The sequence below is a fragment of the Rhipicephalus microplus genome, chromosome 1 (genome assembly GCF_043290135.1).
Source record: "Rhipicephalus microplus isolate Deutch F79 chromosome 1, USDA_Rmic, whole genome shotgun sequence".
In the NCBI taxonomy this organism is placed as follows: domain Eukaryota; kingdom Metazoa; phylum Arthropoda; class Arachnida; order Ixodida; family Ixodidae; genus Rhipicephalus; species Rhipicephalus microplus.
The window spans coordinates 206,004,592-206,031,643 of record NC_134700.1 but is presented as its reverse complement, the minus strand read 5'-3'; the positions used below and the strand labels follow the sequence as shown (position 1 = coordinate 206,031,643).

The following is a 27,052-nucleotide window of genomic DNA, read 5'->3' as shown; positions in this document are numbered from 1 at the left end:
ATTCCTTAGCTCCATCTCTTCTTTACGCAAAAAATCTAAGATGCGGACGAGCAACACTTCTTTTCTGTTGTTACAGCCGTGTGGAAGATCGTGAAGGCCATGCTTCCGTCCGAGGGGCTGCAGCGGGTGATATTCACCAGCAAGGAAAGCCTGCTGCAATACGTCGACAAGAGGAACCTGCCAAAGTACATGGGAGGAGAGGTACGTATGCCGTGTAGACGATACGGACGCGCACCATGCAGGTCATGCAGCAGACAGACAAGGAGCTGCGACGCAAGGACACAGAAATCACCACCCCATTGGATTGAGGCGCTCATAGCAGCCACGGTTTGGAAGGAATTAATGACCCGTGCTATGCATCGGTCACTTATTGTTGGCTCTTGTGCTATTATACACTGGAGACGTTGAAAATCTCAGCTAACTGCGTTTACGAAGTTTATATTTTGCCCACACCAAGTATATGGAACTTACCTCACCTACCTGGCTACCGCCACGAGCCATGAGCCAGGATAGTGACGAAGGTGAAGGGGGGGCTTGTGAGGGAAAGGTGAGAGCTTGATCGAAAAGTCGTCTAACGCTGAAAGACGACTTTTGATTGATTGATATGTGGGGTTTAACGTTCCAAAACCATCATATGATTATGATAGACGCCGTATAGTGGAGGGCTCCGGAAATTTCGACCACCTGGGGTTCTTTAACGTGCGCCCAAATATGAGCACACGGGCCTACAGTATTTCCGCTTCCATCGGAAATGCAGCCGCCGAAGCTGGGATTCGATCGCGCGACCTGCGGGTCAGCAGAAAAGACGACCTTTCCTATACGTCTTAATTATATGCGTGCCATTCTGAAGGGTATCCGACGTCAGGTTTCGAGAAACATATCGATCTTCAAGATGACTGAAATCTGAACACCGATTCTAAGATAGAGTTTTTATTTCATGGACCTATATGTTTAAATTAACACATAGTGACAGAATGGGGTGCCTCGCAAAAAAAAAATGCTTGAGATCAGCCATGTCTGTGTAGCTCCATCCTGAACATACTTTTAAGGAAATAAATATCATCACCCGAAGACAGTCACACGCGTGCCAGGTCACGCGTTTAAGGTGCACAGAAATGGACGGTCATCTGCTTTCGTCTACATTCTGTCTCTGTTTACCTTGCGCAGGACACGTACGTGTATGAGTACCAAAAGGGCAACCCCCTCGGCGACCGGTGTCCACGATGCCCGCATCCCAAGGTGGCCATATCGTGAACACTTTCCGTCACAAGGAGTTCATCGAATGTCAACGTTGACCTTACCGCGGAGAGACTGTGATAGTTCCGAGTCTTCTCTAGCAACCATCCGCAACGACCGATGCCAAACGACGCTTCAACTGTCCTGGACATCGTCAAACTCTGTAACGACAGCGCTTTGCGGCAGCGACAGATGTGCACAGCAGCCGTCTTGAATCTAAAAATAACTATCGAGATGGCCATTCGACAGCGTGTCGTGAATTGACAACGAATGCGTTAAGCGTCGAAGGCAGCCAGCACCGATAGCTGCAGGGAACACAGCTTTGAAGTTGAGCCACCTGTGTCACACGGAAGGTATCTGACGGTTGAGCTCGCGAAATGACTTTATACCTCGTATCGACTGAACTATCCGAAGAACAGCACGTATCCCCGTTATTTTTGTAAGACACGTTTCGTTTTGTAACCTGTGAAAAGGGTATACGCGTGTAGGAAACGTTAGTTACGTTAGATGTTACGTTAAACACGTGTAAGAAAGTGACATTGCTTTCCTCTGCGTAGAGAATTGTTTTTTCGTTTCGAAGTGTTTTGATTCGCCACCATTTCGCTTCGACAACAATAAAGCCTGCGTCATATATATATATTTTTTAAACTTCTTTGACGTCTTAGCAAAGTTGCATGTTCTGCTGTTCTGCTAGAATTTGAACGGGACTCCAGGTAGCCGCTGTTCGCTTAGCTGTCTCTGATCAGTAGTGGAAGACGAGCGATGTATCTACATATTTGACAAAAACAACAAAATGCTTGCACCATCGCGGCTGAACAGAAATACAAAGTTGTTTCCGTGGTCGGGAACTACGCTGACAATCGCTACATATACAGTAGTACTTTTTTTTTCTTCATACATATCCATACATTCATCGTTCTCGATCATTTCAAAAGCTAAAGGACGGCATGCTTTGATATTTTAGCTAGTCGATAAAGCTGAGTACACGATGTTGTGTAAGTGCGGTACTTTTTTGTAACGTGTGGTGTGCTTGAGCGATATTGACAGCAGTGACCAGAGAGAATATGGTTTGTTAGGGCCATAAAACTGATATCTGTCACAATTGAATGACCGTTAATAGACTTATCACTTATCATCGATTTTATGAACCGATCAAATGTGACATGAACGACTGTGTGGTTCAGCAATCTCTAAATTGACTGCCCCGTGTGCTGAGGAACAGATGTCCGTTATGTTTCAAAGGAAAATGTGCTGCTTTGTAGCTTTGGTGAGACTCAAAAACAGGCATTTCATACCTTGTTTTTTTCCTCCTCTGTTTGTCATTACAATTTTGATTTGTACCTATTATTGGCGGCGTGCTCGGTTCTTAAAAAACAAAAAAACAGGCTCACCAAGCTTATTTATACCAAGAAGTTGTTGCATATTTCAGTACAACTGTGCATGAAAATAGACACTGACAAGAGAGAAGAATATACACTAAGCGAAAACTTTAAACTAAATTTATCGTGCCACTGAATCTGTTCATACGCAGTATAACTGCGCGCGGGAGTTTCTGTATAGCATAGAAGTTGTTGTATACATGTAGCACAATATTATCCTTCTGGGTGTGACGATGTTCGAAAGTTATTTAAATTGTCCCAGATTGTGACTGTGGGAATGTGTGCGCAGCTCCACAATGCTGTAAATATATAGGTGAATCTTCTTAATGTATGTACACGGGTCGCATCACATTTCTTTTTTTTCTTTAATTATATTCTGTATACAGTTGTACAGACTATGTCAATAAAACTCTATTTTGTAAAACTTCCTCCTTCAGCCTCGGCCCTTTTGCGCGTGACGTCACGGACGACCATTTTTAACGCTCATTCATTCATTCATACATTCATTCATTCATTCATTCATTCATTCATTCATTCATTCATTCATCTTTATTTTCTTAAGGACTCCACTGGGGGGTATTGCATAAGGGGTGGATACACAGGAAAAGAGAACATTGGAACACGTTCATTTTCGCAGCACAGGTGATTTGTAACATTTGTCGCAAAGGATGATGGGCAGGTGGTTGAAGCAATGGAGCAGGGAAGGTCGTTCCAATCCTTGACGGTGCGGGGAAAAAAAGAAGCGGAAAAAGTGGCAGTTCTGTTACGATAACGGGACACCTGAAGTGGATGGCTTGTGCGGTGTGAAATGTATGTCGGGGGGAGGATGTAAGGAGCTGCATTAAGAGAAGAATGAAAAAATTTACGAACTCCATATGCTACTCCAAAACGGCGGCTTTGATGACGTCAAGGCAGCCCAATCAGGTGGCGCTCAGCCTGCTTCAATGTGATCTCTTGGTACTCCGACAAGCCGCTTTCATGACGTTAGTGCAAGCCATGCGTAAGCAAACAAAAAACAAAAGGAATGTGCGTAGCGGAGTCACACACAAAACGAAAGCACAAAATTACCTTCATTGAACTGTAAAGGGGTCTGGCAGATGGGGATTATGTAAGTGGAGAATATCGCGTCCTTTCCCGGTCACTTCACAGAGTAAGCTTCTTGAGCAAACCCCTCTCCACATAGCTGGCGCCAAACACGGGACCCGAACCCACAACCCTGAGGTCGACCTCCTGCTCTATCTGAGCTAGCCCAGCTAAACCGAGCTAATGGGAGAGGGGGCCATCACTGGCGGCCAATGCCGAGCTCCGTGACGTTCGCTAGCGTGACGCAAGGGGAAAGCATCGTCCGGGCATGTTCGGACTGGTGTCTCCGTGTAGGGAAGACAAACGCATGGCTTGCACCAGACAGAAAGGCCCGGCGGTGAAGCCACGCTGACCATGTCATATATATTGTCACGGTTATCAGCCGTAAGCTCAAAGGAGGAAGAAGCACCATTACGAGCGGCAGTCTCTGGCGTTTTTCGAGGAAGACGACGTTGCGCCTCTGCATTTGCGCTTTGTTTTCGTGTGCGAATAGAGCCTTGCTGTTAACGTCGAGATGCTGCAATACCTCCAGTACCAGTACGATACGACGAACGATGGAACGCCGCCGACCTCACAGGAAATCGTAAGCGCCGACCTATAGCTGTTTACATAGACGGACGCCCTGTGACAGTGCTAATAGACACTGGCACAGATTTCTCTATCATGAGCAGAAAGCTTGCCGATTGGCTTAAAAAAAGTTAAAACGTCATTGACGGGGCCAACTGATATGACGCAGACTGGAAAGTGCACTGCCAGAATTAGTATCGGTGATTCAGCTTTCGTTGCCACGTTCGTGATTTTGTGCGAGTGCTGCAAAGACCTGATCTTGGGGATGGACTTCCTTTGTGAATACGGCGCCGTCGTAAACATTCCATGACAGGTCAGCTACATTTTTGATGGCCCCAGATCAAGCTTCAGATATGAGATGTAACGACCAGCGGCGTAAACATCGGCGCGTCTTCGAAGATCACGTGACCCTTCCACCCCGTTCAAGTGCTCTCGTAGCTGTAACATGCGATCACCCAGGCAACTTCGACCACATCGCAGAACAAATTCCAGCATTGCTATTCAGCCATGGCCTATTTGTTGCAAGAGCCGTCGTAAGCCTCAATTGCGGACACACGCACGTTCTGATTACGAACTTCGGTACTGAGCGACAACATCTTGCAAGAGGTATGGCAGTCGCGTACGTTGAGGAGCTCATTGAGGTTGCAGGCTGCTTAAGCTGTGGAGAAAGCCGATGTCACCGGGTCAGCCCCTCTATGCGTCGACGTTAGTCTAAGTTTACTGCCCCCGCAGAAGCAATGCTTAACTTATTAATGAGTTTCAGGACTGTTTTTCTTCGGCGTCCAGAGTTCTCCAAACGCCGTTGACGAAACATCGCATAATTACGGATGAAACGGCCAGACCCATATTGCAGAACCCATACCGAGTAGCTCAACGGGAACGTGAGGCCATAGAAAGTCAGGTGCGAAAGATGCTTCAGGATGACGTTATTCAGCCGTCAAAAAGTCCTTGGGCATCACCGGTAGCATTGGTGAAGAAAAAAGATGGCACTTTACGTTTCTGCATTGATTACCGCAAGCTAAATCAGGTTACGAAAAAGGACGTTTACCCACTGCCTCGTTCAGACGATTCTCTCGATCGACAACGCCATGCCCGGTATTTCTCTTCGATGGATTTACGGAGCGGATATTGGCAAATAGAAGTAGATGAAAGAGATCGAGAAAGAACAGCATTCGTGACACCCGATGGTTTTTATGAGTTTAAAGTTCTCCCGTTTGGCTTGTGCTCAGCACCAGCAACGTTTCAGCGGCTCATGGACACAGTCCTGTCATGCCTAATGTGGAAAACGCGCCTGGTATATTTGGACGATGTAATTGTATTTTCAGCGACATTTGACGAGCACTTGAAGCGACTATACACACGGTATTTCAAGCGATACGATCAGCCGGACTATCACTCAAGCCAGAAAAATGTCACTTTGGCTTCGAACAGCTTCTTTTCTTGGGACACCTTGTCAACAGTGAAAGTGTACGGCCTGATCCAGACAAAATAGCCACTGTTGCAAGTTTTCCTACGCCATCAGACAAGAAGGCAGTGCGGCGATTTTTAGGCCTGTGCGCCTATTACCGACGCTTCATTGAGAATTTTTCACGTATTGCATCACCTTTAACACAACTCACCCGAGAAGACGTCACGTTTGTGTGGGATGAAGAGCAGCAGGAAGCGTTCAACGAGCTGCGACAACGTCTTCAAAGCCCGCCAGTTCTCGGACACTTCGGCGATGACGCTCCGACAGCGGTTCACACCGACGCCAGCAATGTCGGCTTAGGAGCTGTGCTCGTTCAGTGGCAAGATGGCGCCGAACGCGTAATTGCTTATGCAAGTCGGACTCTCTCCCGTACAGAGGAGAATTACTCTACAACTAATAAAGAGTGTCTTGCGTTGGTGTGTGCGGTCATGAAGTTTCGTCCATATTTGTACGGCCGCCCGTTTAAAGTCATCAGCGATCACCACTCGCTTTGCTGGCTGACGAACATAAAGGACCCGTCAGGACGATTGGTGCGCTGGAGCCTCAAGCTTCAAAAAATCGATATGGCTATAGTTTATAAATCCGGAAAGCGATATACAGACGTCGATTGCCTTTTTCGCGCCCCATTAGAAGAGGTAAATGCTGAAGATGATGACGATGCGGCGTTTGTCGGTGTAGTCAACACGTCTACAATCGCACAGCAGCAACGCGACGATCCCGAGTTGCAACCCCTTATTGATTTCTTAGAGGGACGCACATCTGCTATGCCAAAGCTCTTCGCAAGAGGGGTAGCATCGTTTTGTTTCCATAACGAGGTCCTTTATAAGGTGATTTTTTCTCCGAGCGGCAACACCTACTTACTTGTCGTCCCAACGCCACTCAGGAAAGAAGTACTAGAGGCGTGCCATGACGAACCGACATCCGGTCATTTAGGCCACACACGAACGCTATGCCGAGTGAGACAGAAGTATTACTGGCCGAAACTGACGGCAACCGTTCAACAGCACGTTCGGACTTGTCTCGAGTGTCAACGTAGGAACTGAGTGGCAGCCGTCAAACCAGCAGGGCTCCTCCATCCGATCGATGTACCGGAAACTCCATTCGCTCAAGTCGGAATGGATCTTCTAGGACCATTTCCAACTTCGGCTGCTGGTCTCAAATAGATAATTGTAGCCACAGACTACCTTACTCGCTACACCGAAACAAAGGCTTTGTAGCGGGGCACAGCAAGTGAAGCAGCCCGGTTTTTCATTGAGAATATATAGTCCTGAGGCATGGCGCTCCATCTATAGTAATAACTGACAGAGGAAAAGTGTTAACAGCCGAGCTATTACGCACAGTTTTAATTCTATGTGGAATATCTCACCGGCGCACAACGGCATACCATCCGCAAACAAATGGTCTGGCGGAACGGCTTAACAAAACACTTGCGGGTATGCTTTGCATGTACGTCGATGTGGAACATAAAAACTGGGACGAGATACTCACTTCGTCACTTTCGCTTACAATACGTCACTTTCGCTTATAATACGGCACAGTAAGAGACAACACGCATGACACCATTCCGTCTTCTCTATGGCCATGACGTCACAACCATGCTAGACGCTATGTTGCCGCATGAAAGTGATGGCGTTGACACAAGTGCAGACTACATAACTCAGCTTGCTGAAGAAGCCCGCCAACTTGCCCGCGTACGTATTCGTCGCCACCAGGAGTATGACACAAGGCGCTATAATCTTCGTCACCGACCTGTCTCCTATGAACCAGGACAGAAAATTTTGATCTGGACTCCAGTTCGCCGTCGTGGCCTCTCGGAGCAGCTCTTGAGACGGTACTTTGGGCCGTATAAAGTTCTCCGTCGTCTCAGTGACGTTAACTATGAGGTGTTTCCCGACAGTCCACATTGTTCAAGATACATGCACCAGAAGTTGTGCACGTGGTTCGGGCGAAACCTTATTTGTCCGAATGAGCCCGTGGGCTGCCAGTGACTACAAATCCTTCCGCCATGACGATGAAGCATCGGGACGATGCCTTCTTGGGAGGGAGGCTAATGTCACGGTTATTAGCCGTAAGCTCAAAAGGAAAAAGCCAGCATCACGAGCGGCAGTTTCTGGCGTTTTTCGAGGAAGACGACGTTGCGCGTCTGCTCTTGCGCTTTGTTTTCGTGTGCGAATAGAGCCTTGCTGTTAATGTCAAAAGGAAGCATTGTGTCCTGTTCTTTGCAGGTTGCGACAATATATATATATATATATATATATATATTCACGTGCTACGTGACGCTAAACAGGCTCTCTCTCTCTCTCTCTCTCTCTCTCTCTCTATATATATATATATATATATATATATATATATATATATATATATATATATATATATATATATATTCACGTGCTACGTGACGCTAAACAGGCTCATAAATAGTGTGCCACACTGGCCGCCATGGCCACAAGTGGCACTTACTGACCCTCCCACGGTTAAATTCACATATAAAACATAAAGTGACTGGGGGGATAGCCGCCGTGGTAGCTCAGTGGTAGAGCATCGAACGCGTTATTCGAGGGTCGCAGGTTCGGTTCCTGCTCACGGCAAGTTATCTCTTCACCCACTTTCCTTTCTTTCACATTTACATTACAATTGGGTCTAATAACTTCCCCTATACATTCCTTGGCATTGTCTATTAGATCTCCTTAATATTGTGTCAAACAAGAAAAAACACGAGCCCTGAAGCATATACTTCTTTCCTATATATATATATATATATATATATATATATATATATATATATATATATATATATATGACGCATTCACAAGGTGATTCTAGGAGAAGCCGACGAAGAGGAAGTGCGCGTGCATTAGGATAAACGCATGGCATCTGGACCACGACGTGTCTCCATTTTGTAGCGTCACACACACACACACACACACACACACACACACACACACACATATATATATATATATATATATATATATATATATATATATATATATATATATATATATATATATATATATATAGTGGGAGTAATAATTCAATGGGCCAGTTCGTGAAGGTATGGGATATGGCACAACGGGAGCGTTGTCAACAAGGATAAATATATTTATTTTCCAACAGTTTCGGGAGGGGACCTCCCTTCATCAGGGGATGAGTTATACTGACATGAGCTTCCAAACTTCCTTGCTGCCGCGTCCCTCTCGCCTTGAAAGACGTTTTTGGCTTCGTTCTCAGTGTTGACAGTAGTGGTTCTTCCTCTTTTTTACTTTCTTTCTTTTCTTTCTTTTTTCGTCTTTTTTCTCCCTTTTTTGTTTTTTTTCCTTTTTCCAGTTCCCTCTCACTCTCGCAAACGTCTTTCAAGGCGAGAGGGACGCGGCAGCAAGGAAGTGTGGAAGCTCATGTCAGTATAACTCATCCCCTGATGAAGGGAGGTCCCCTCCCGAAACTGTTGGGAAATAAATATATTTATCCTTGTTGACAACGCTCCCGTTGTGCCATATATATATATATATATATATATATATATATATATATATATATATATATATATATATTACGAATGGGTGTCAGTACCACCGAATTGGGCTGCTGAACATTGCGTTTTGCATGTTTAATGACTAGCTGAACAGTGTTACGGTACGCAAAATCCATGACTTTATTCATTCGTGTAGCAATATGCGAAAACAAGAAAACACCGTCTTGACAGCTATAGATGGCGGAGATAAAATATGAGTAAAATATAGTCTATAGTGACTAATGAATCGACGGTAGCAAATTTACATGCTTAAAAATAGTTGTACGCGTTTATTGGCCACCTCATGAATCTGTAGTCAGTTGATGGACCAGTACCACGACCATATGCGTAGCCAGAGTGTTTTTCTTTTTCAAGTAGGGGGGGGGGGGCTGAAGTGAAAAATTTCAGAGGAAGTGCTTTGAACCAGTCTTATCCCCCTGCTCTCTGCCTACGCTAGTGATCCCGAAATACAAAAGTGACAAATCCCTCGTGCAAAGACCCAAGATGTTGGCGCCCATTGGTCGAATGTGTGCATATGTACATAGCCTCCGTCCCAAACAGTTAGTTTGAGCCCGCTTTTGTCTTCAACGTGTATTCAAATTTATTATACAAATTTTGATCTGTGACCGAGATAATTTATTTCACCGAAGATAAATCACCCGCAAGAAATCAAGTTCACTAATTAAACTGATTACAACCATAGTATTTTCTACGGTCTGTGGCAAATGTTTACATCGGAGAGTAGGAGATAAATCGTCGTCGTAAACGTAGCGCGTTGCAAGGGTAAACTGATACCGTTTCAGTACTGACTTTCAGAAGCCCTTCTGAAAGTCAGTACTGAAAGTCAGTGGAAAGGTATACGGATGGGACAAATACCCTTTTTTTCCCCCTCCGCTTCTTGACGGAGCTTGCGTATAGCAACACTCACTGCGTGTATGGAGGGAAAAATACCATTTTTTACCTCCGCTTTTGACAGTGCGTGTGTGTAGGAAATCGCTGGGAAAGGGGGGGGGGGGCGCTATTTGTCCCCTTTACTACCAGTCCGGCGCAAGCACAAACTTGCTTTGACGAGATCTGCACACAGTAGCCTCCCCCACATCGCTGGCGCACAAGGCACCAGAGCATCGCGTTGAGGCGCGAAATGTGCTACTGTAGAAGCGGGAAATATGTAACAAAAATGCATTAAGTACACGACTGCTCTAGCGAAAGATGTTTAACGATTAGCCCGTGCATCGAAGACTGCGAGCAGTTTGTCAGTGGTAATACGTTTAGCAGTGAACAACGTGGCAACCGGGCGTTGGGAAAACAGGTAGGTGGAATGCACTGCTGTCTCAGTATCTGAGTTCATAGCCGAAGAAGTCGCTGAAGTCTGCGGCCACATTATCTTTCCCCCCGTTTCACAAGAAAGTCCGTCGTGCCACGACCACGGCAAAACCATGCACACAAATCTGCTTTGTTGGTGCCTCGCTCCAAAGCCGCCTGCCGCCAGGCACCGCTGTGTTCGTATACCACAAACGTTTCTTTGCGGCAGATACCCTTTCGCTTCACAGTGAATGCAGGACAACTGCAGTTCACAAAAGGAAGGCAATGCTTGATGGCGAAGGCAGTTTTTATGCTGTGGTTGGTAGGTAGCAAACGGCGATTGGCCCTGTCATTTAGCTCTGGCGCCATACTAGGGTGCCTATAGCCATTACTGGTGGTTAAAGACACACCTGCACTGGTCGTATAGATTGCATCTTCGGCGATGCGTGACAGTAGCCTATTCGTTCAGACAGACAACAGACGAAGGAAGACGAAGCGCTCCCAGCTCGCCCAACGGATATGGATTCCAACCCAACTTTCAACCCTTTTGCAATGTGACAGCAGAGGTTGACAGATATGCCAACAAATAGCAAGCCAGCTTACGGCCCTAGTAGTCAAGCGTAAAATTCTTCACTTCCTTTCATTTCAATGCCTCCCGCAGACAGAGGGGCGACTGCTCCTCTGAAGGCAGAGAGCTACGACAAAAAGAGCTTTCGGTCGCGTTAATGGAGCTGGTGGTGCGGGGTATATAGCAAATACAGCGTGTAAACTTCGAGAGAAAGGGGGAGGGTAAGTGGGAAGTGGCTTGAGACTTTTTTTCCCGAAGCAGCTTCTGACCGAAGGTAACCGGTTTACATTATCAATGCAGCACCAGCGGCATCCCCGTTCCGGCGTAAATGACATCAATGGCAAATTTGAAGGTAAACATATTTGGCAGAGATCTGTCTGGCTGTGTGCATTTCACTGGGAGAAAAGGAGTATAGGGGCGTCGTGCATTGAGGAGTGTTGGGCAGAGCGCCGAGAGCAAGCCACGCGATCTTCCACCGGAATGCGGCGCTCTTCCGAAGACCAGGAGAGGGGGCGGCGACCGAGGAGAAACGTACCATGTCACCAAAGCATTGTGAGCCCAGGCGCTTAGGCACTGCGCCGTGCTCCCGACCGGGTTGCAGAAATTAGGTGTCTTTTCTCATATTCTAACTACTACCAGCCCAGTCGCTGCACTGTGCTCCCTACCGGGCTGCAAAAAGTAGGCACCTTCTTCCTCTTTAAACCACTAGCACCGAATTCGGAGCCCAGCGTTCTTTTGTTGGGGGGGGGGGGGGGGGCAGGAGCTGAATACGCGTGAGGTCTGTCAGTCACATGATCGCTATTATCCGAATTCGCAGTTACATGACGCATCTGTGAAACAGCGCGTTTGTGAAATCGCGCGGTTGCTACCATTGCCACGACTCAATCACGCCTGCAGTACAATCTATCGCGGACACCTTATCTCAAGTGGTCATTAATTTTTTTTTCCGTCTTCTTAGGAGCCTCTAAATTGGCATTTTTTTCAAGAACTGCAGTTCGCGACATGCCAACCATTACCCACGCCCTCTTTTTCGCAGTACCGATGTGCCCGTGGAAGGAGCCACCACCATATTTTGACTAGGCACTTGGTTGGGCTTCGAAAACCAAGCAATAGTGCAGCCAAGTAGCATAGGGATCGAACTACACAGGAAGCGAAACGAATGCAAGAGAGAGAGAGAGAAAGAGAGAGAGAGAGAGAACTAACGCTTTAGAATAACGAACATTTCCAGTCACTGACACCTAACAGCGCGCACACAGCTTTGTCGTGTTCACCTTCTATACGGTGCATGAGCGCCACTGGCCGAGTCAAAACGCGTTGCCAAGTAAGTGGTGGCCTTATATTCTGAGCATGTTTAACGGCTAATGAAGTTGTTACGCAATCAGTAGTCATATGCATGGGCACGCATTTACACACACACACACACACACACACACACACACACACACACACACACACACACACACACACAGCATTCATTTTCAGCTGGCAGGGCAACTCCATCCCGAAATAGCTATTTCCCCCTTTGTTATCGTTCGTTCTCTCTGTCTTTTGCGAACTTTTCTAAAAGACCGATTCATCAGGCATGCTTGCTTAGTAGATTTTTGTTACCATGCTCAATAAATACGTCTAAAGGCTGCCAAGATGCTCCGTGAAGGTATTCTGCTCACCTATAGCTTTGAGATCTGACGACATATATCAGCAGTAACGTGCGTGTTGACATGACACCTGTATCTAATTAGCTTTCCAACTATTTGTCTGGCCCACAAAGAAACCTTGCGAGACGCGTTATAACCATAAAGGTCACCTGTTTGTTCTTTTTTTAGTCAGTTCCTGGGAGTGGTCTGCACAGCCAATGCGAAAAGTACTCCTAAGGTGCTCCTTCGGCATTGATACTGGCACCATCATTGGAACCTTTCTTTGCCTTTTCGAGGTGGCCGGCGTTGGTGGTGGTGATTGTCGTGCAGGCGCATCCGAAACAGGTGCCGAGAAATGGTCGTGCCACGTCGTGTCTGTTTGGACATACTCCCAACACAGCGTCTGGTGGAGATGGCTTCCATCAAACCCACCGCAGCGTCTGGCCACGATCGATTAAGGAACTGCCACTGGTCTCCCGGCAATGCCGACGAAGAAGGTTGTCGAACTGCCAGGTTTCTGCTTCACCCCGCGACGAATCGGCGGTTCCTTCCAACCATGCGGCGGTTTAGGCAGAACGAATGCGGCGTATATGGTCTCGGTGTTGGGGCTGTCACGGGGCGACGGTCGCCAAAAATAGTCCGGTACTGCTTACAGGTTTCTACGGAAGAGGTGCCGTTGTCAGATAGGAAGGAGACGTGGCGCGAAAGCGCTTTGTCCCAGAGTCTCACGTAACTCATCAACCTATCATCATCCGTACGTCTGTCCCGGCACTTCCTCCCCCCCCCCCAGGGTCTTGTGAGGAGGACGTTTTCTATGGAAGAGGTATGGGGAGGTTAAGGTTTCTACGGAAAAGGTATGCGACACTTAGTCGGTGCCAACATGCCGAACAATGGAGGTGCACAAAGACTAGCAGAGAGTGTGAGTCTTGAATTCTTGCACTAGATTATCACATGCAAGCTGGCGTTCCTTTTCGTTCTGGTCCAAAGTAGCTGTGAACATAGCTACACTGAGAATCGTTGACGATCGATGTTGTTTGATACTTCGGGAATTTAAAACCCATGTCCGACGCTGCCGCAAGGCTCCCCCTTCAGGAAAGGGGGGGGGGGGGGGCGAGGGTTTCTCGCAGCGCCCCTATTCTGTCATTGTATGAGACAGATTTTGCGCCCCCCCCTTCCCTCTCCTCGAGTCGCAGCAGCCCACTCCCTTTGCCAGACTGTTTTGCATCCCCCTCTCTTGGATGACTGCGGGGGGGGGGGGGGGGGAAACGATCCCTCGTGCTCACGCCTATGCCATTGTTATAAGTTACAAAAACAATATTCCAGGCCATTCATTCGATTATATGAAACAGTCAGAGTGAAAAACATAACATCTACTCTGACTTTTCGGCTGCGGACAGGCTTTTATCAAGCATGACATTCGTACATTGCGTAACACACACATACATGCCGCTATACACACAAATACACCACATACCATCGCGATTCGTTGAAACGTGACGCGGCGAAGGGCCAGAAAGAACAGCAGCAATAATAGGTCTTGAATGTCATCGTCATCTAGCAATCATAACAAACAGCAAACGATGACATTAGAGAAATTAGCTGCCGATACTACTAAATACTTTGGTTACGTCAGGCATTTCTTTCCTTTGTGCCCCTCCTCCACGCGGACCCTGGCTACAGAAACTTTTATTCTGAGTAAGCTATTTGGAGCCCACATCGATAACATCTGGCGTTTCACGTCTCGAACCCACGATATGATTGTGAGAGACGCCGTATAGCGGAGGGCTCCGGAAATTTCGACCATCTGGTGTCCTTTAACGTGCGTTGACATTGCAAAGTACACGGGCCTCATTCATTGCACCTGCACCGAAATGCGACCACAGCGGCCGGGATCGTGACCGTCGTTCGGGTCAGAAGACGAGCACCGTAACAGCTACACCCAAGTCTTTCAAAAGTAAACTCAAATGTCACTCTTCCCTTTCTCCTATTCTTCTCCGGTGGTTTGCGTCGTCTGAATTTATTGTAGCATGCACCAATTAGTCCTACAAGATTTACTGTAGTTAATGCGGTTCGCTGCAGCTCAGGCGGGAAGGTCAATAATTGGCCTGCGCGTCAGCTTCTCAGCAGTGCACGGTTGCTAGCGGCGTTTAGGAAATATGCGCTAACTCTGCTACCTAAAGGTGGCGTATAAAGAGTAACGTGAAAAAAAAAAAAAAAACATTAGACTTGCAGTATACGCTATTCGTGTGCTCCCTAGAGAGTATGTACGGTAACTCTAATGTCGCCAAATCCAGCGAATGCTATGCCATTTAATTTTATCGCCACATTTGTAGCCAAATCAAACAGAAGCGGTATCACGATAAGAGTTTTCATTATTGAACACATAATACCGTTTTGCATAAGGAGATGATAGAAATAACAACACCGTTCAGGCACGAAGAAGTTGCAAATAAAATAATAAACCTGTACGTTCTGTGCACAGTGTATATAGTTTATGTAGAATAGAGCTCGTGCCATATGCACTGTAAAGTTGGAACCCTCCAGCCAAGTCAGTACGAACATTAGACGCTGAAGCAGTTTTTTCCACCTTAAAGCCGCAGATCGAATTTAGTTAGTACAGCTGATATAAAATACAAGTCCAGCTTGAGATAGTCACAACTGGCAAGATCAGCAGTGCAGCTCAATTTTGTTGCGAATCTCAGCTTTTGTTAGGTTCACGCGAGAACACGCGCTGCGCGTCCGAATGAGCAACTTGCGCGTAGACCATCAGCATAGATGACTGACAGCACGAATAGTCTTATTAAAGCTATAAGCAAGCGCAGGGTTTGCCTTAAGGGAGTGGGGGGAGAGCAAAGGTTGTTTATCCCCCCCCCTTATTAGGTAACGTTACTGGAATTAACCTATTAAGTGTATTACGCATGCTTCGGGCCCTCCATCTCCAAGTTGACTATGCCTCCCCCCCCCTCCCCCAAACATGCTCGTAACCCCGCCACTCCATATGCAGGAGCGCCGTGTGTTGCATTGCAGTGTTTCCGATGTGCACTCCTGGTGGGGCAGGACGAAAGTGCACATCGGCTGCCACGACAGAGCACCTTAAGAACCGTGTATTTTATCTGCAAATAATAATAAAAAAGGCTATACTCCTTGTGCCGAAACAGAGGTAGAGTGTAGCCAGGGCGCCACCGCAAAACTTTTTACGCCAGAGGGGATCGAAAAGTAGACGATTTGGCGAAAGGTGGCCACCAACGGCAACCCTAGCCATGCGGCGAGATTAATTCCTTCCACGCACGACCGTGATGAAAACGTCAGTGCCATAAAATTATCCTTATGACTCGATGCATTGGTGTTCCTTCGGAATACCTTGTACGTCGCTTATGCTGTAACTAGACCTGTGCACCGGTAGCAAAATTGCCGGCGGCGGCGGCGTGCCAACGGCGCGGGGTCCATCCGATCGGTGGCGGCGCTGGGAGGGGGGGGGGGGAAGGTAGGATCACAATTTAAAAGTTGGTGGGAATAGCAACTTGTTCCTTGAATTAAAAAAAAAAAAAACATGTTTCCCCGAATGGGCGCAGCAGTTGAAGTGCCAGAAGCATGTGTTAATGTTATTTATTTACAAGTATACTGCTGTTTCAGTTTTCGAGACAAAGCAGGTGTAAATACGAATTTTCAGCACCGTCATTGGTATATTTAAAACGAAGAGGCCATTTCTCGATTGAAGAAATCGTGACTACATTATTTTGTAAGTTACTAGACAATCACGATGTTTCACTCCTATTACAAAATGAAGGAAAAAAAAACAGTAATCAGCGCATCTTGATCCTGAGTAGATCATTTTACAGATAACGCAGTCATTTGCATACATTTTGAGTTTAATTTGGATGAGACTGATAATCTCAGCCACGTCATTTATAGAAATAATAAACAAAAGCGGCCTAAGCACTGAGCCTCGAAGCACCCCTGATGTGATCGGTAAGTCAGATGACTTCGCATGGTTAAACGTACAAAATTTTGAGCGTGATCGCAAGTAATCAGCTATCCAATCAACCAGCTTTTTGTCACGAAAAATTTGTGAAGAAGCTAAATGTTTGACATGGCAAACCATGTCATTATCTTTAGAATAGTCAATAAATATGGCATAAATCTGTCTTCGGTCGTAAAGGAAAGCAACAGTGACGTGCGTAAAGGAAAGCAGCTCTGTAGCCAGCACAAAAGCCAAGCTGTGATCGGAAAAGTATGTTGTGTGGGTTTAGGTATTCCAAATAGTATTTGTTGATTGTATGCTTTAAAAGTGTGCAGCTCGTATATAAAGCGTAGATATTGGTCTATAATATTGGCCACAGTTGGGGAACTGTTGCAAAAATTTATTTTCAAAATGTTACGGTAAGAAAATTTGCACACCAGAATACTACCTTAGAAATATATTTGGCATGCCGTCTGGGCCAAAGTGTTTCGTAACTTCCAAAATACTATTAGGTTATGGTCAAACGCCCTCCACTATACGGCGTTTCTCATAATCATATGGTGATTTTGGGACGTTAAGCCCCACATATCAATCAATCAACTAATAATTTATGCACTTCAGAGGAGCTTAATTAAAGAATACGAAGAGATGGTAGTTTGCTGCTCGTGTAAAATGAAGGAGTGATGCTTTTATCAATAGGAAAATAATATTTGAAGTAATTATTAAAGACATTTGCTATAGCTTCCGGATTTGAGGAGGATTGGCCATCAAGAATAAACGATGACGGCATAGACGATCCAGACTAATCGACCTCTAGAACATGGCTGGATTTTTTTTTATTAAGTGTAGCGAAGGCATTGCTAAAGTATTTCTTAGTATGGTTGCCACTAGTGGCTACTTTTCGCTAAATCGGCAAATTCTAGTTGCTTGTGGCGACCTAAAAGATTAATGGCAACATGGCGAATTTTTGGCGATTCTCGGCTTAGGTCTCAACAGAGTTATGCATTCTATACTGTCTTCAAAATAAATGTGCAACAACACCTTTTCGATATTTTCATTGTTTTAGACCCTCCAGTAGAAGGCGCACTTTACGCGCGGTTTAGTACGTGTGTCCCGTTTGTCCATTAACCTATATTCTTTATGAACTGACGTGGTGAGGCCGCCAGCAATGTTTTACACAGACGCCAGCAACCTCCCAGCAAAATTTACATCAACGGAGTGCGTCACGTGCTGCGAAGCAGTCGTACAAGTTTTTTTAGGTGCTTCCACAGTTTTAAGCTTCCTCAAGGTTTCTCTTCTCAAGTGGCTGTTCACGGTTAGACCACGTGTTCCAACCACAGCTCCAACTGTGCTCAATAGCTTGTCGACTTCTTCACTAAGGTAGTACTCCCTGATTTGGTCCTCAAGGTTTCTCTTCTCAAGTGGCTGTTCACGGTTAGACCACGTGTTCCAACCACAGCTCCAACTGTGCTCAATAGCTTGTCGACTTCTTCACGAAGGTAGTACTCCCTGATTTGGTATGTAGAGTGTATATTTCTTAACACGCGTTTCGGGCCAGCCAAGAAGTCGATTTCCTTGGGCAGCCTTCAGAAGCTGCATTCAGGCGACTGTGTAGCGTAAGCATGACTGCACAGAAAGCGGGATGTGGGAATTGCTGCGGTTACGCAGTCATTTCGAATCTATTTATGTTGCTTTGTAATTAAGTTGTTCTATTATCGGTCAAATCATTCCACTGCAGTGAGATTGTCTAAAACTGCAGGAAGGCTATGCACGTGGTCTCTCTCTTGGTGTATATAGCGACTGTTTCGCCCTGTATTCGATACGACTGAAACCATCACAAACTTTTGTTAGGAGCCAACCATTAGGGAAGCTGCTGGTGCAACCATACCATAGACTTTTCTAAATATACAGTAGAGTGAACTATGGCACTACCGTCTATGGGAGATGCAACGCAAGGCACTTCAGCGAGCACGGGAATGGATAGTACACGGATTTGTCTAATCTTCGTACTTCACATTCCTTCTCGCTTCGCGTGGCTTGAAGCTGCTTTGTCACGAAACAACAATCCACAAATGTTCGGCAGTTACGCTTCACCACCTCAATCCTTTAGGCTTACCACTTCGAATCGGGTCACGAAGTGAAAGACGGTTTGTTCTGTTTTTTTTTTTAGAAACAAAACCAAAACACAGCAATAAACGAAGCCACAAGTGCGATTCGCCGCCAAGAAGCACGAAGTATGGGCAAATCCATGCCACACCCACAATTCCCATGGTCGCTGAACGATCGCAGCACCAGAGTCCACTGTATTTAGTTTTAGGAAACTCTAATTCCCTATCTCAGCGATCCCACGGTGAAGAGGGTGATGAGACTCTAAGGCTAAATCCAAGCCCAGTGAGCCCTCCCATGATAAATTGGGCGATGCGACTTGGATTGAAAAACGTCTGTATAACTTAGGGGTTATGGATGTTACTGTACTACTAGGGTTGTACTTAGCAATAAATATTACTGTATGCCCGCAACACATGTTGATTGACGACTTTTTTGGCGAAATTTGAAGAGGGAAAAAGTGGCGACTTTTAGTGACCTTTTGTTCCTCATTTGGCGAATTCCGCTGAAAAGCCAGTGGCAACTCTGGTTCTTAGCCTCTTTGTTTTAGCTTTTATTTACTTCTCATTGAATCAATCCAAAAATCATTATATTTACACTTCGAATGACGATTTTTACGTAAGTGCTTTATGCGACAAGTGTGATGAATTACATCTTTATGGTAGCATGGGTGTATTGGGTTCCATGTAATATATACCACAAAGGAGCGTATCTGAATTGCAAAACTTGCTACAACATTTAAATTCCTCAAAATATGAGGTTAAAGTGTACACCACGAAAGTGTCATCCACCTTAAGAAAGTTCAAAGAAGTTTTGATAAAAGATCTTTGTGGAGAACATGCTAATTTGAGGCGAATGCAACACTATTATGGTTAGAGAAGCCTTTGACGACTTAACATTTTGCACTTTGCTATAGGAGCTCACAGCGCCATAACGAAGTTAGGCTGCAGTTAACTCTTTTTCAAAGGATATAGCGAAACTGTACTACGCTATAGTGTATGGGAATACGGCTGGTTCCGAAGAAATTAGCAGCATTCGTGCAGTGATATGGTAGCGTGTAAAAGGATAAACGAGCCGTTTGTTGATGCCTCCTGAAATAGCGAACACGCTAGCACGTGCTAACACTCGGGACCACGCCCTTATTTTGAAAGTTCACAGTTGCGAATCGAGCCACGCAGCCTCCTACCTCAGTATCCCTTCGTACTCCTTTGTCCAGCAAGACACAGACAGCGTTTCCTTTTCGGTTGAGGAGCATTGGACGCTAGGCATTGCACGCGCAGTGACATTATCGCGTGCACCCTCTGTGCGATGAAGATGGGCAACTTGTTTCGTCCATGTTTCAGCAGCGTTCCTCGGTATAGCACTCGCGAAATTGTATCCGCGGGAACAGCATACAGTGTGCGTACAAAAGTAAGTTGTTTGGATTTGATATACGCAACATGACAGGGATGATGAAAGTCCGTAGAAAGTGTCCATACAATTCTTCTCGCAATGAAATAGAATATACAAGAACCGTCGAAGCAGGCTGGCCTTTGTTATGGAGAGCTGCGTTCTCTTCATTGTGAAGAACTCGTCCGTTGGAAAAACGAATGATTCAGAGCCTTTTGCTTTGGTTTCGTTCTCAATTACACTGCACAACACTCTGTTACTACAATTATTACAGGTTATTCGACATTTATGTCTTCATAAAGCATGTGTGCAGTGTGAGCGATAAGCGTTCAGCCTATCACGATTTCAAACTTCTCGGCTACACTCTTCTTATTCCCACTTGTGCAATCGAAAACCCAAAATGCAGCAAAATCATAGGTTCATTGCGCATGATAATCCTGCTAGACGCGAGGAAGAACGACGTTGGTGGGTGGTCAATCGATCGCAAAGTAGGATATAAAAATTTACAACCGATATTTCTCGTATATGAATCATTTCAGACTATGTGCCATAGTCATGCCACGTGAATCACTGTTCGGGCGTCCCGAATGACGCCAAAGACAGACAAACGCCAACAGAGAACAGCAAACTCGACTGTGTATTTTCACAAGCTGTCTTAGGGCCCTTATATAGACAGGTCATGCTTACACGGAAACTAGAGAGCAGTCAAGACACCGAAATTGCCACTTTCAGAATTTTTAAAGCTGCAGAAAAGAAGGTGAAGTGATGTATTTTATGCTTAGATTTCCCGCTCGGGTAAAAATAAGACAAACGGCGGAGCGCCGCAAATTATTGTGTGGCAGTGGCGTGGTCTCTCTCGTAACTTTGGCGGTAACTGTATGGTAAGCTAAACCACAGCCCGTACACGCGGCTGACGGATGTTCAATTCCCCCTTACCACTCACACCCGAAACATTGCAGTTTTGCATGTGTATAAAACCAGCACACAAACGGAATCACGCACGAACATCACGCACGAACATAAGTGTGTATTGTATAGATAAGTTGAGATGACTTGTGTAAATTATCTGCCTTGTAATTAAACTATGACTTTTACTATGTGTTTTGATCAGTTGCAAGTTAAGCTGACTGATAATTTATTGTGAATTCCAGGTCGGGTGCTGCGCTATGATATTTGACTCACGTTTTGTTGGGAGCCTTTGATCAGCAGCGTTTTCTGACCATGCTCAAAAAGTGTTGTAGGGCCCCTTTAAAGCTGGAGCATTTCTTAGTCGCACGATGTCACGCGTCGGCGGTGGCGCAATCCACACCGCCACTGCGCATGCTCGCGCCTCAATCGTGCTAAGATGCGCATGCTCGCATATCGTGCAGGCTCAGGAAGACACCCGAAAAAACTGTCGCTCCCCCCCTCTCTCGCCTCGCAAGGCCGACGCAGGCAGCGTCTGCTAGTAAAAACGAAAAACACCACAATACTCAATCAACTGTGTGCACATATTTATTGAATGAGCCTAGAGGCGTCATAAAGCCTGCGCAGATGTCGCCCTTTAGAACGAGCGAGAAACTGCTACTAAACTTGACAGTAACATGCTTTTTTTTTTTTTCAGAGGGTAATTCGAACAAAAACATAGCGCTGTTGCTATTACATACAAAACTGAAGTTGAACGGTCACTTGGTAACCTGACTACTCAGTATGCAGTGAAGAAAGACCACGCCGGCATGGCGCACCGGTTAGAGCGCTTGGTTGGCGATGGTAGTAGGTTTAAATCCTCGCGATTGCGTGTTTTTTCTTTTCCTCTTTTTTTTTACGAATGCTTTTCGTATAGCTTTCAAAACAAGTATTCTTTTTCGTCTGAGAGCTCGTCACAGTAGGTCCGACGCTACAGAGCCGTTTGGCGCTCCAGCCTCACCGGAACTTTAGCATCCACCGTATGCCACCATACACCATATGCCACCATAATCCAGTTCCAGCACCATAATCCACAAGAATGGTGGATGGAGGAATCCACCATTCCTATGTTGGACATGTATATTCAATAGGCAAGACATAAACTGGTTTTCGAAAATGACGCTGGGATAGATGCTTACGAGACTCTGGCTCCAGGGATAGTCACGGGCGGCCAATGAGGATAAGCGAAGCACCGTGACGTATGCTAGCGTGATGCGAGGAGGAGGCGTTGTCCGGGCATGTTCGGACACGTGTCTCCGTGCAGAGAAAACCGATGCACAGCTCGCACCAGACAAAAAACCTGGTGGCGAAACCACGCGGTGGCCATGTTCCCGGCGCTCGAGCCGCACGCGGTCAGCATGCACAAACTGGAAAACGAGGCGCCAAAGAGGAGGGCATGCTTGATTAACACAGTTGCAGGGATGGTAAAAAAAAAGTGGTTGATCCTCCCTTTAGGAATCCGTATAACGCGAAAGTGAAACGTCTCTTCAAAGAGGTATATAGCTGAGCATTTATTGTGCATGGTGTCGCCACAAGGCCGATGGGATGAACGCTACAGCAACGAATTGCAAAGTCACGTGAAGAACGCCAAGTAAAAGCAGCTCGAAACTTGCAGCGTGTACCTCAAGCAGGAAGCATGCACGAAATGAGCATACAGGACGAGCATGGACTAACTGTCACAGCTCGACGCTTGAAGCGCACTATATAAACATAAAGAAAGGCACACGAAACGAACGTCCAAGTATGGACAGGCACTAGCAACTGTCACAATTCTTATTTTGTCGTATGTGAACAGCGTGCTCCTTTCGCAGACCCTGCCACGGCTGCGAGCGATGCTCTCCCGAATCACGAGTCTGATAAGCACGCTCAAAAAACGCCACACTCTGTGGAGGCGGCACCGATCGAAACGCTACAGGTGACAGCCTTGAGAGCGCGCTCAACGCGAAGCCTTCGCGCGCGTCACCTGGCTACTGATTACAAAAACACGCTGAAGTCGCAAAAGTCTGAGGACCACCAAACGGTTTGCTGTTATCATTTTTGACAACGTACACTCCGTGGTGTAGTGGTTAGCGCCGCGCGCTGTCAATAAAGAGGCTACTGATTTGACGTCGTGCGCCAGACCCTTTTATTTCCGTTTTTTTTTCTTTACGAAAAGCTAAAATATTTTTCTAATGTCATGTCCATGACAGAAATACGTCAGTGGAACATGGTGGACCCCGGCATAAAACACTTTCGTGTTCAAAGTTTTCAGCCACAACTCGCAGGATGTTTAATTATATATTTGTATGCGTGACTTGAAGGTGTATGTTTGAGAGTGCATGTATCGAGATGCCGAACGGTAGTCAGGATGCCTGCTTTTTTGATCATTTGGTTCAAAAGGTACAGTTCATGTGTACGCGACTGCCTTCAACTCTTCTAAGTTTTGTTTTATTTCTTTCTTTTTGCGTGTGTTGTGCCGTGCGAGTGTCCGTTGGTCACTCGAGGGGGCCGTCTTCCTTGTTTACGGGCAGCAGCGATCGGCGAGCCTCCCAGACCTGCGGGCGCCGGGTCAGCACAAAGGCGGCGGCCCGCTTTAATGCACCTTGCCAGTTCGGGTGCAAGAAGAGGAAAACATTCCGCTTTGTGCATCCGTGGCCTGTGGGACGTTTGACTCTGTTTCCCCGAATGGCTTAGCGACGGACTTCTTCCACTGACTTCGTGGAACAATTTGTGCACGTGCGTGTGTGTGTGTGTATGTGTGTGGTGCGTGCGCGTTTGTGTCAGCGTGCGCGTATGTGTACTCAGATCTGTGGTCGAGAGAGAAAAGCGAGAAAGCGCGGGAAGAGCCAGAGACGCAGCGAGAACGGCGAGCGAACAAGGGTCTGCGAATTGCGAGCGACTAGAGCGGTTGTGCGTTGTGCGATGTGCGGAATTGAACGGTTGCGCGAGTAATATTGTAACCCAGTTTTTTTAAATACAGCCTTCTTTTGTTTACATTTCCTTAACAGTGCGTGAGTCGTGTGTTGTGTCTTCTATCAATTTTCACCCCTTTTTACGGCCATACCGGCGACACCCTAAATTTTACCAAAAGCGGAATAGAGGACGCTAACATTCATCAGAAGTGGGATTTGACCGATTTAAAAAAAAAAAAACGTTCGGAACGAGTTTGAAAAATCTTAGCGAGGAGAGCGATTGCGTCAGTGCGAGAACAAAGCAATGGTGGACTTCCAGTGAGCGTGCACTTCCAGAGAGCTAACATCAGCCATGCTGGACGGATCATCGCCGGGGGAGAGTGGCCACCGTGATGACGACGACTGTGCTGGGCTCACCAAGCGGGAACTTTTTGACGCTTTGCGCGAGAAAGACCGCTTGTTGGCGGACCTGCTGCGGCGGCTGCCTCAGCCGGAGTCGTCGGGGGCTCCACGCCAGGCGGCCATCAACACGTTTCAGGTGATGCCCGATTTGAGCAGGAATATTCCAGACTTTTCCGGTGATGGTTGCGCGTCAGCAGCCCGGGAATGGATGGAAGGTTTGCGCCAGACGGCTACGCTCCACCGGTGGCCGACGCCATTCCTGCTCGAAACTGCCAAGTGTCACCTGGTCGGCGCCGCAAAAGATTGGTACCATTCGAGAGCTGCCGAAATTTCATCGTGGGACGATTTCGAGCGGATGTTCGGGCGGACTTTCTACAGCCAGACTCGGGCGGCGGAGCGATGGAGGCGTATGCAAGAGCGAATGCAGCAGCGAAATGAGAACACGGCTGCGTACTTCCACGAGAAGGTGCGCCTTTGCAGAGAGGCGCACTTAGATTTCTGCGATACGAGGGAGCAGGTGCTGACCGGTCTGCGATCACGGGAGTTATGCACAATGCTTCTTGGAAGGTCGCACGAAGACGCGGATGACCTGTTGCACGACATACAGGAATTTGAGAGGATCGACCGCGAGCGACGAGAACGCTTCGGCACAGCGGCTGAGCGAAGAACGACGAGCGATGCACCTCGTATGCAACATGCACCCAAGGCACCACTGCAGGGTGCGTCCGGGTACGACAGGCGGGACCAGCGACCACCTATCACAAATCAGAACGGTGAGCGAAAATGTTATAATTGTCTTAAATTCGGACACATTTCGCGGGATTGCCCAGAGGAAAGACGAATTGAAAAATGTCTAAAATGTGGGAAGACTGGGCATACCCAAAAACACTGCCAAGCAAAAGGCCCCAGAAATGAGACCAACGCTGTCTCTGGAGAGAAAATTGACCCTGGCGTGCTTTTGAAGCACGTTAAATGGAATGGCAATGAGACTTTGATTGGCATGATAGACACAGGCAGTTCCGGTTGCTTACTGCGCGAATCAGCGGCGGTGCGGTGCGGAGCGGAAGTGCTGGAAGATGCGACAGCTCTGTATGGTTTCGGCAGCCAGGGTGTTCCAGCTGCTCGTGCGATTGGCAGGTGCCGGGCCGACTTGCTGATAGATGGCGTCGTTGGCAAGAACATACAGATACTTGTTGTACCCGACGAGGCCCAGTCGGTCGATTTGCTTGTCGGTCGCACGTTTACCGAGCTGCCATATGTGACCTACGCTAGGCTGGGCGGCAGCTTGCAATTCTGGCATAGAGACGAGTGCCCCTTCACGCATCTCGAACCCTTCGTTTCATGTCCGAAATTACGTTTGAAAACTGCTGAAGAGACCCCACTGCAGGCCAATGTTATAAATTGGGTGAGACTGTCATCGCAGTCTAACGTCACTGGTGCAGTACTATTCAACAACTGTGGGAGCGAAATTCTTGTTGACATGGAGGACGGAGAGGTTACTGTGCCGGTGTTTACGAGCGGAAATGACGACGTGGTTCTACGTAAAGGACAAAGACTTGGCCACGCGACAGAGGTGGACATCCCGTGTTGCGAGATGAAGGAAATAAATGAGTGCAGAGAGAAGTGCAGCGCGGTGAAGCGAGAACAAATTCTGGTTACGGAGGTGCGACGGCCGATTGGGTGCGAGGAAATTAAAATGGGCCCCTCCGTAACAGAGGAGCAGCGTCGTGAGCTCGCGTGCCTCCTAAATGAGTACCGGGATTGTTTCGCCGCCAATCTCAGCGAACTTGGCTGCACACCTGCCCTTTCGATGGACATACAGGAGATACCTGGTAGCGCACCCGTGGCTGTTCGGCCCTACCGCACGAATGCAGCAAAGCGAGAGGCTATACGTGACATCGTCGGAGAGTGGAAAAGAGAGGGAATCGTAACTGAGACACATTCCGAGTATGCGAGCCCAGTAATTCTCGTCGAAAAGAAAAATGGAGAGCAGCGCGTGGTTGTTGACTATCGTCGGCTGAACGCTCAGACGATAAAGGAGAAGTATCCCTTGCCAGCTATCGATGACCAGCTCGAGGGTCTTGATGATGTGTGGCGTTTTATGGCGCAAGGGCCAATTGATGGCCAAAGAGCGCCATTTCAATGAGTATAGAGATGTGGACAATGATAGGTAGCGTGGCTGTATAGGGGCCTTAAAATTCCTCGCGATAATGCGGGTAAAAACATAAGTATTAAAGAGATGACAGTGGCGTGATATGCATATTAAAAGGGGGTGACAAAGGTTTTGATAATAAAAACATGTAAAATATTTGGCACTAGCACACTTGCCTCATCAGTGCCCTAGCTCGAGGGTCTTGCCGGGGCCAAACTATACGTCGTCCTTGACCTGGCACATGGATACCTCCAAGTCCCTTTGACCGAAGAGGCCAAAAGAAAAACTGCGTTTATAACTCCTGATGAGACAGGGCAATTCGAGCGCATGATGTTCGGACTTACAAATGCCCCGTCCGTGTTCCAGCGTCTCATGAATCGTGTGTTGGGACCACTGAGAGGTAAGGTTGCTATGTGCTACCTTGACGACGTGTTAATACCAGCCAAAGACTGGGATGA

General features: G+C 46.9%; 3 protein-coding genes across 3 annotated transcripts in view; 2 read left to right on the top strand and 1 right to left on the bottom strand.

Moving 5' to 3' along the window:
* Positions 1–1,780, top strand: part of LOC119159774 (motile sperm domain-containing protein 2) — a 46,124-nt gene extending 44,344 nt beyond the window's left edge. The window contains exons 7-8 of the mRNA XM_037412624.2: positions 77–201; positions 1,168–1,780. Coding sequence (XP_037268521.2) covers positions 77–201; positions 1,168–1,254 — 212 coding nt within the window. The 3' untranslated portion in view covers positions 1,255–1,780. The remainder of the gene's footprint in view (positions 1–76; positions 202–1,167) is intronic.
* Positions 1–27,052, bottom strand: part of LOC119159775 (pyroglutamyl-peptidase 1) — a 106,184-nt gene that overhangs the window by 58,020 nt on the left and 21,112 nt on the right. The gene's annotated exons all lie outside the window — the stretch shown is intronic.
* LOC142804176 (uncharacterized) lies at positions 24,273–26,679 on the top strand. Its single transcript, XM_075890832.1, has one exon. The coding sequence runs from the start codon at positions 24,393–24,395 to the stop codon at positions 26,586–26,588; it is 2,196 nt and encodes a 731-aa protein (XP_075746947.1). The 5' UTR covers positions 24,273–24,392; the 3' UTR covers positions 26,589–26,679.

What these genes read in the sequence shown, in the direction of transcription:
- LOC142804176 (XM_075890832.1), top strand. Translation starts at nt 24,393, where the DNA reads ATGCTGGACGGATCATCGCCGGGGGAGAGTGGCCACCGTGATGACGAC.